The following is a 9550-nucleotide window of genomic DNA, read 5'->3' as shown; positions in this document are numbered from 1 at the left end:
ATAAAATAAAATGAGATACAAGGAAAAAAGAAAAAAAAAGAGAGGATAAAGTACATTTTTAATCTTAACTTTAACTTATTTTTAAATTCAATTTAGTCATTTATCTTTTAAATTTGGTTTAATTTAATTTTTTATAATCTAGAATTAATATTGTTAATAATTTAACATAATTAATATCACAAAATATTACTTGCTGGTATAAATGTGACATAATGATAGTTTTTAACAGCCATAATAATAAAATTAAAAACTTGTTTGCGAATAAAAATTAACTATAAATAATATAATAATAAATATAAAACCTACTAATTAAAATTAAAATTAATCTTTTAATGAATATATAAAAATAACTAAGAGTTTGAACGAGGCCCAAGACAATGGCCTTGTTGACCATGTCGTAGTCACGACCTTGTTATATTAGTAGTATCATATTTATTATTTTTCATCTTTAAATGCTTATTTAAGTTTATTTTTCTTATTTTTATAAATTTACCTATTATATTTCTTCTTATCCTTTTCGTCTATGTCAAAATACATACACTTCACGTGTCATTTTAAAAAAAAAATTAAGATTATATTTATATTTATTTGTATAAGAATAAAAAATTCATGTGTAATGAACCAAGTCTCACCTAAAGATTTTCATCACTTCAAAAATCCAACAAACATGGGGTGATTATTTGAAAAGATACCCACTAAACTTTTGGATCTCTTAGTGGATCGAAACTATAACACATAATGGAATTCACTTTCATCGAGTAGTCATTTATTTTCAACTCATTTAAATGCTTTAAGACGGCTTCCAACATGAAGGGTTCATCCATCACAACAAAATTCATCACATCAACAATGATACATTCATCTCATCAAAACATAAACATAATTCGTTTCTAAAACCTGTCAAATGTGGGTAGTTATAAAAAAATAACTAATGTATCCGAAAAACGGCTAATACTTATAGTTGTTTAGAAAATATTATAAATAATTGAAAACACGATGCAAATCAAGTCCCTGATAAAATCAATTAAGTTTATCGATTTATTTATTGATTTCTTTATCGCTTTCTCTTTAAGTTTTCAGTTGTTTTACTGATCTCCTTTACCGCAATTTCATAGGAGTAGTATAGTATAAAACCTTTTTTTTTAGTCATTGTAGTTTTTTTTTTTTTTTTTTAATTTTAGTCCTTGTAAGTTAATTTTTTTTTTTTTAGTCTTTATAAAAAAAGCATTTCAATCCACGTAAGAATCACGCATTATTTTTCATTTCAGGTAAAGGACAAGAGAAAAACAATTTGAATAGTAATGATGTATGTTGCGTAGTTTATTCAATTATGCTCGCCAAGCTTTTCCCCTCAGAAATCTAATTTAATATACAATATGAATAATTCACCATTTCCATATGTCGGCGCAAACATCGTCATTGGTTGAGCATTACTTATTATTAATTTTCATGATCTACTTTGTTCTCACCCGTCCACTAAAATGAACATCATAGATTCATAGCACACTAAGCCTTACTTTTCTAAGCCATTTGCTATTTGTCATTAGTTGTGACCTTGTGATTGTGGGTTAGCCTCCGTGGCCAATACAACCTATTTTAAATGTATATAATACGGGAAAAAGCCATTGATAGTAAAATGTGGAATGCCTAAAATCTGCACATGTTGCCGACCCTTTGATGTGTTAACTCAACTCAAACAATAAGCCACAATAAATTAATAAACTTGAGAGACAAAAGGTTAGTGTAGAGATTTTTTGTCAAAACACAAATGATGTAAAGTCAAAAAGGCCACAGATTTAGTTGGTAGTTGGGCCACTTAATAAGAGTTCATTCTTCTTCTACACCACCCTTTCCGGGGACTCGGATCCATATTTCGCCCCCAATTTCGGTTCGGGAATTGCTAGGGGCACCCAGCAACATTGTTGGTGCACTCAAAATTTTTGAAAAACCCAAAAATGCCCCTGAACGTTTTTCTTTTATAAAAAGCTGTCTTTTTTTATTTGGTGGTTCCTTTCTGCGTTTTCTCGTGCGTTTTCTCCATTCTGGTGCTTGTGCTATGCGATATTTGTCCGTGCTGGTTGTGCTTGTGCTCTGCTTTGGTGTGATATTTGTCAACTAAGGTATGTAGTTGCTTTTCTGTGGTTGATTGTTTATTTTTGGTAGTAGAATGGTGTAAGCGTTTCAGATTCGACCCAAGAAATTTTCTTCCGGCGATGACATTACTACTGCGGAGAAAGAAAGCTTCTTCCGTGGAGTAATTCATTTTATGATTATTTTGAATGTTATTTTGGTTAATTCTATTTGTAATTTATGTGAAACATAAAAATATATTTGTTGGTTGAAGTGTTGATTTTTTTTGCCTAGGTTGAAGTATTTTTTGGTTAAATGAGCTTTGTAGGTTATAATTTTGAAATTAAGTAATTAAAAGTTGAATTTGGTTATGTATATGTAGATTAAATATTTGTATGAGGTTGCCAAATGTTGAATTAGTTTGATATTCATAGTTTGTAAAAATTTTTGGGTTGCTGTATTGTTCAAATTATTTAGTTGAATGTTGAATCAGGTGATAGTTATAGTTTGAATTAAGATGGACGAAGATCAATGGACATATTACAGTGCGATGTCCGAAGAAGTTGATATAGATTTTTGAGATGAAGAAGATTGTGGTGTGAATGAAGTACATGTTGATTGTTCAGATGCTTTTAATACTTCTCAGGTAATCATGTCGATCAGTTTTAATTGTTTGGTCTAATGTATGATTTGTGTAAAAATTAATATGTCATGGTTGTGTCCTAGGTCTTTGCAACCCGAGAAGATGTTTTGAAGTGGGCTCGAATGGTTGTCCATGAAAATGGTTTTGTTGCAGTAATTATAAGGTCTGATACATATACTAGTAGCAGAGGAAGAACTTCATTTGTGTTAATTGGGTGTGAAAGGAGCGGTAAGTACAAGTGTAGGAAGAAAGAATTTGTTAGAAGAGACACATGCACTAGAAAATGTGGTTGTCCTTTTAAGATTCGTGGAAAACCAGTGCATGGAGGTGAAGGTTGGGCGGTGAAGCTGATATGTGGGTTTCACAACCATGAATTGGCGAAGACCTTAGTTGGACATCCATATGCTGGGAGATTGACAGATGATGAGAAGAATATCATTGCTGATATGACGAAGTCGAATGTGAAACCAAGAAACATCCTACTAACGTTGAAGGAGCACAACAACAGCAGTTGCACCACAATCAAACAAATCTACAATGCAAGAAGTGTATATCGTTCTTCAATCAAAGGAGATGACACTAAAATGCAACACCTAATGAGGCTCCTTGAACGTGACCAATACATTCATTGGCATAGATTGAAGGATGAAGATGTGGTGCGTGATTTGTTTTGGTGTCACCCAAATGCAGTTAAGTTATGTAACGCATGTCATCTTGTTTTTTTGATAGATAGTACCTACAAAACAAATAGGTACAGGCTCCCATTGCTTGACATTGTGGGGGTGACACCAACCGGGATGACTTTCTCTGTTGGGTTTGCATATTTGGAGGGTGAGCGCGTAAACAATCTTGTATGGGCATTGGAACGGTTTCGATGCCTTTTTTTAAGAAACGATCGCCTTCCTGTTGTTATTGTCACAAACAGAGACCTAGCCCTGATGAATGCTGTGAAAGTTGTGTTTCTGGAGTGTACGAATTTGTTGTGCAGGTTTCACATAGACAAAAATGTGAAGGCAAAGTGTAAATCGCTAATTGGTTAGAAGAATGCCTGGGACTACGTAATGGATAGTTGAGGTAACCTGGTAGATTGTCCTTCGGAACAGGAGTTCCTTGAGCACCTTCAAAGGTTTCAAGTAGCGTGTTCCCCGTGGCCAATGTTCATTGACTACGTATGTGAGACATGGATTGTCCCACACAAGGATAAATTTATCTTGGCCTGGACGAATAAGGTGATGCACCTAGGCAACACAACAACAAATAGGTATTTAAATGTTTTATTATTTCAGTCAAGTTTCTTTTAATGATTGTTTGGAACATTATTGTTATTAATTTGTCTTCTCTGTTGTGTGTTTTAAATGTAGGGTTGAATCTTCTCATTGGTCTTTGAAAAGGGTATTACAGAAATTAGAGCATCATTCGAAACAAGTACGCATGTCGTTGGTTATGTTTTTAAGAAAACCTTATACAAGAGGCTTCTGGGAATGGTGTCAAGGTACGCTTTAAATGAAATTTCGGTTGAGTTTGAGCGCGTACGTCATTTGAAAGACAGTCTGTCTTCTTGTGGGTGTGTCTTGAGAACCACGCTAGGTCTTCCTTGTGCATGCGAGCTACAAAGGTATGATGGTGGCAGCATCCCACTGGATGCAGTCCATATGTACTGGAGGAGACTTAATTTTTCAGACCAGGGGCTATGTGAGGCCGAAGTGAGCATCAAGGAAGAGATTGATAGAATACATAAAAGATTCGAGGAACTTGATGTTTGCGGGAAAGTTACTTTCAAGAGTAAACTCCGAGAATTCGCGTTTCCCGATGAGACCTCTATGTGCCCTCCTCCAACAAAGGTTAAGACGAAAGGTGCCCCGAAAAAGGTAATGAAAAGAAGCGAAAGATCGACAAACCGTGATCCATCTTATTGGGAGTATGTTGATGCTTATCATTCGGTTCAAAACAGCAACACCTCAGTCAGACCCATTGCATCATCTTTTGAACCACTGAAGCCAGCAAGGATGATCCCCATGTTGGATCAATTTCCGCCATTTATGCATGGTTTCATTGAGGATGTTGTTGATGTGAAAGCGGATGGTAATTGTGGATATCGGTCAGTTTCCGCTTTGTTAGGTATAGGAGAAGAGTGTTGGGCCATGATGCGTAACGAATTGATTAAAGAACTTGGCAAATGGTCGCAAGACTACATAAAGATCTTTGGTGGCACAGAGAGATATGAACAGCTGAGGTTGTCCCTACACGTGGATGGGTTATCCAAGGTATGTGTTTTATGCTTTTTATTTACATAAGTAATGTTTACATGAGTGACACATGTATTTGTTATGTGATTTAGGTTAGTATGGACAAATGGATGAATATAACGGACATGGGATATGTAATTGCGTCAAGATATAATGTAATCCTTGTATCGTTGTCACGACAACAGAGCTTCACATTTTTTCCTCTTAGAAGTCGACCACCAGCCGATTCTGCTGCGCACCGCATAATATGCGTCGATCATGTGTTTGGCAGTTATTTTGTTCAAGTCCATTGAAAATTCGTTTACTCAAATAATTTAAATTATTGAATGAGTTGGTTTGTTTGTTTAAGTTATTATTGTAATTTCACTTACAACAGGTTTATCTGAAAGATTGTTGTCCTTTACCGCTGTCGCAACCTACCCTTCGGCGGGAGGGCGACGCGTGACTCGCGGGATGCGTATTCCACGAAAGGAATACGCGCGGAGTCGCCACCAACGTTTATTTGAGGAAAACGTCGGAAAAACCGGAAAAGACGCGATCTACGAACTTTTTAGTGAAAGGTTCGGGAGTTGTATTTACGCACGGGGAAGGTATTAGCACCCCACACGCCCGTCCCAAGGGACGGCAGCCTTTAATCGAATGTGCAAACATGACTTTGATTTTTATGTTCCCTTTTATGTTCTTATATCCTTTATACCCTTTTTATATTTTTCTTTTTTTGTGGTCGACAAGGGTGTTTCCCTTTGCTCCTACGTATTCCTCAATTTGGGATGAGAAAATCAGACCTACGTAGTTCTTTCGGAACAAAGTGTTTGGTTAAGTTGTTTTTGTCTTTTTTGCAAAATATGTTTTTATTTGAACAAAAGGTCATTTAAGGTGTTGGACCATTAAACGGTCTTTTGATTTTGAAAGATGAGAAACGTTAAGGCGTTGGACCATTAACGATCTCTTGTTTTTGAAAGGAGAGAAACGTTAAGGCATTGGACCATTAACGATCTCTTGGGGTGGTCGACAAAAGCGGGGCTTTTGCTCCTACGTATCCTCAATGAGGAACTCAGACCTACGTAGTTCTTTCTTATCAAGTGATTCTTTTTGATTTTAAGAGGTGATCATTTTAAGGCGTTGGACCTTAAAAATGATCCATTTTACTTAGTGAAAAATTGAAATGACGAACTTCAAAAGCCTATTTTTGTGGACGAGCTTGACTAGGCGAGTTGATTTTAGCCTTAGTTTCACTTTAGTTATTAATCAATTCGATCAAGAATGAGAAATCCCAAAGAGAAAACGTCCGATTGATTTTCCGCTTTATTTTACTAAAAGATGTTTTTTTTGATATTTATATTATTTTTTACCTCTTTTTGATTTCCAACGTGGTTACGGCACGACCGAACGGTCGGAATTGATTTTAACCGAAGTTAATGGATAATACAATTCAAACGTTCGGTGGAAATTTATTTTGTTTTTAAGTTAAGCGAGAAATGACTTAAGTAAAATGGCTTAAGCACGTCAACAGGGGGTATAAAAAGTAAACAAAACGAGAATAAAAATGCACGAAACACAATGTGGACCACTACGGGTACATAGAATGAATCGAAAAGCTTGGTTCGAGGTACTTACCCGTTGAAGATCGAAGAACGATGAAGAACGAATGAAGAACGTCGAAGAACGGTTGAAACCTTTGCGAAATTCCTCACGGAAAACGTTACGGAAACGTTTCGGAAGCGCCTCGGCTTAGATTTTCTTCACGGAAACGATTTTTCCAAGCAAATTCGAAAGAGAGAAAAGTGCCTCAGGGGCTGGACCCCTTTCTTCTTCACTTCCTCCCCTATTTATAGCAAAATAGGGGAGGTGGTTGCCGCCCAGCTCGCCCAGGCGAGCAGGGTTGCTTCCTCCAGAAGCAACCGCCTTCTGGAGGAATCTTCTGGAGGGCCCAAATGGGCCTGGGTGCTATTTGCACCCCCATTTTTACTAAGTACACCCCCTCTGCTGTTTTTTGGTGATTCTTTTTTCGTAAAGTTACGGAAACTTACGAATTTCGTAACGATACTTGTTTTCTTTCCGTAATGTTACGGAACCTTGCGGATTACATAATCATCCCCTTTTTGACTTACGGAATGTTACGGAACCTCACTTAATTATGCAACGATGCTTCCATTTGATTTCCGGTGTGTCACGGAAACTTACGGATTGTGCATCAATATCTTTTTGGTTTTTCGGCATGTCCTGGAATTTCACAAATTGCCTAATGATGGGTGCCAAGCACCTCACGAGGACCAAAGAATGGTCGCACGTCATCGAGCAAAAGTCCCCGGACGAAATTAGGGTATGACAACCGCCTATGGCGTTGTTGTGGTCAAGCAATGCGTATCCGGAGGCAAAACAATGGCCAACTGCATATGTAGGTAGAATGCAACAATACTTAAGCCTAATGACAATTAATACAACGCATGTAGACCTAAGCGAACACTGAACTTGTAATATTTATGTATCTATATTTACATTGGATTTATGTTCATGTAATTAATGAATTGTTCTGTGAACAAGTGTTAGTGTGTCAAATTGTTATATTTGTGTTGAATTGAATGCTAGCAATAGATGAAATCAGAAATCAGTTGAGCAATGTGCATACTTACCTATGATGACGTGACCTTGCCGGGGGGTACGGGCACCCTGTAGGACTGATAGAGGCCCGTAACCAGAGCTGGAAACCCCAGGGCCCTGTTCGACTTTTTCGGGTCCACTGGGTGTCTTGTGGGTGCGATCTCTGCAAACAATAGATGGTATCAGAAATCAGTTGAACTATATGCATACTTACCCATGTCGGGACGACACAGACCAACCGATACTTTTGCAGGGGGAGATTGGCATTGCGGTCGCTGGGCAGAATGTTGCTAAGTAGCAATGTCATCTATATCTGTGTAAGAGTGGTCATGTTGGTGCGCATGATCCGCACTCGTCTCTTTACAGCGGCACGAATGAAATCTTGCCCCGGTATGCATAGTAGCTGTGTAATAGCCTCCCTCTCTGGTTGTGCTCGCACAGTTGGCCCTCCTCCAATATCAGGGGGTGGCCCAGGAACCGTTAAAAGGAAACTACTGGCCCCTTAACCGGAAGTGCAAGTCTCGGTTAAGCATTTAAGGACGGAGGACCTTAAATTATCTTAAGGTGTGGATATGGAGCCCACTGAAAGTGAGGACGCATAGTCCTCTAAAGGCGAGGGCGTGTAGCCCTCTGAAGTTCAAGACGTGTCGCCTTTCGAAGGCGAGGGAGTGTAGTCCTATGATGGCAAGGACGTGCAATCCTCTAAAGGTGAGGGCATGCCCCCCTTTGAAAATGGGGAACATGTAGTCCTCTGATGGCGAGGACGTGTAGTCCTCTAAAGGTGAGGACGTGTAGTCCTCTGAAGGTGAGGGCGTGTAGCCCTACAAAGGTGAAGGCACATGACCCTTTGACGGCGAGGACGTGTAGTCCTCTGAAGTTGAAGGTACATGACCCTTTGAAGGCGAGGACGTGTAGTCCTCTGAAGGTGAAGGTAACTAGTACCCAAGGTGAGGGCGTGTAGCCCTCTCAAGGCGAGGACTTATAGTCCTCTGGAGGTGAGGGCGTGCAGCCCTCTGGTGGTGAGGACGTGTAGTCCTCTCATGGTGAGGGTAACTAGTACCCATGGTGAGGGCGTGTAGCCCTCTCAAGGCGAGGACGTGTAGTCCTCTGAAGGTGAGGGCGTGCAGCCCTCTGATGGTGAGGGTAACTAGTACCCAAGGTGAGGGCGTGTAGCCCTCTCAAGGCGAGGACAGGTAGTCCTCTGGAGGTGAGGGCGTGCAGCCCTCTGATGGCGAGGACATGTAGTCCTCTCAACGGTGAGGGTAACTAGTACCCAAGGTGAGGGGGTGTAGCCTTCTCAAGGCGAGGACGTGTAGTCCTCTGAAGGTGAGGGCGTGTAGCCCTCTGATGGCGAGGACGTGTAGTCCTCTCACTGGTGAGGGTAACTAGTACCCAAGGTGAGGGCGTGTAGCCCTCTCAAGGTGAGGACAGGTAGTCCTCTGGAGGTGAGGGCGTGTAGTCCTCTCAAGGCGAGGACGTGTAGTCCTCTTAACGGTGAGGGTAACTAGTACCCAAGGTGAGGGCGTGTAGCCCTCTCAAGGCGAGGACATGTAGTCCTCTGGAGGTGAGGACGTGTAGTCCTCTGAAGGTGAGGACGTGTAGTCCTCTCAAGGCGAGGACGTGTAGTCCTCTGAAGACCAGGGTACTAGTACCCGAGGGTCCATCCTTATGAGAAAGCAAGAGATCGACTCATCGAGAGAGCCGGTCATCCCAAATTCAAAAGATTTGGACATTTAGATGTAGGGAATCTATGTAGTTAACATGATTTTGAGGAATGCAGATGCATGCAACCTTTGTTGTGAAATTTGGGTAAATGCGGACTTTATATGAAACAATGCAATGTAATGGAAAGTTGTACAATGTTCATGGCATTCTTTCCCTATTTTGTGATTTTGATTTTGATTTGATTTTTTTGGAAAACACAGATTGACTGTCCTTTTGAAAGAGGTGATAGTCCATGCAACCTTATCCTATCTTTTGCAAATCTCTC

The 9550-nt window shown here is 39.5% G+C and overlaps 1 protein-coding gene across 1 annotated transcript; it reads left to right on the top strand.

Annotated features, from left to right (window-relative positions):
* The first annotated feature begins 4194 nt into the window (after positions 1 to 4194).
* LOC106795335 (uncharacterized) lies at positions 4195 to 5252 on the top strand. Its single transcript, XM_014764759.1, has 2 exons — positions 4195 to 4977; positions 5052 to 5252. Exons 1-2 carry the CDS (start codon positions 4195 to 4197, stop codon positions 5250 to 5252), a joined length of 984 nt encoding a protein of 327 aa, XP_014620245.1.
* The last annotated feature ends 4298 nt before the right edge of the window (positions 5253 to 9550 follow it).

Source organism: Glycine max, chromosome 12 (genome assembly GCF_000004515.6).
Source record: "Glycine max cultivar Williams 82 chromosome 12, Glycine_max_v4.0, whole genome shotgun sequence".
Taxonomy (NCBI): Eukaryota; Viridiplantae; Streptophyta; class Magnoliopsida; order Fabales; family Fabaceae; genus Glycine; species Glycine max.
Note: the sequence above shows the minus strand (reverse complement) of the source record. Positions and strands in the feature narration are given on the sequence as shown.

Coding starts and splice junctions, on each gene's coding strand:
- LOC106795335 (XM_014764759.1), top strand. CDS start 4,195: ATGGTGTCAAGGTACGCTTTAAATGAAATTTCGGTTGAGTTTGAGCGC. Junction 4,978..5,051: donor ACGTGGATGGGTTATCCAAG/GTATGTGTTTTA, acceptor TATGTGATTTAG/GTTAGTATGGACAAATGGAT.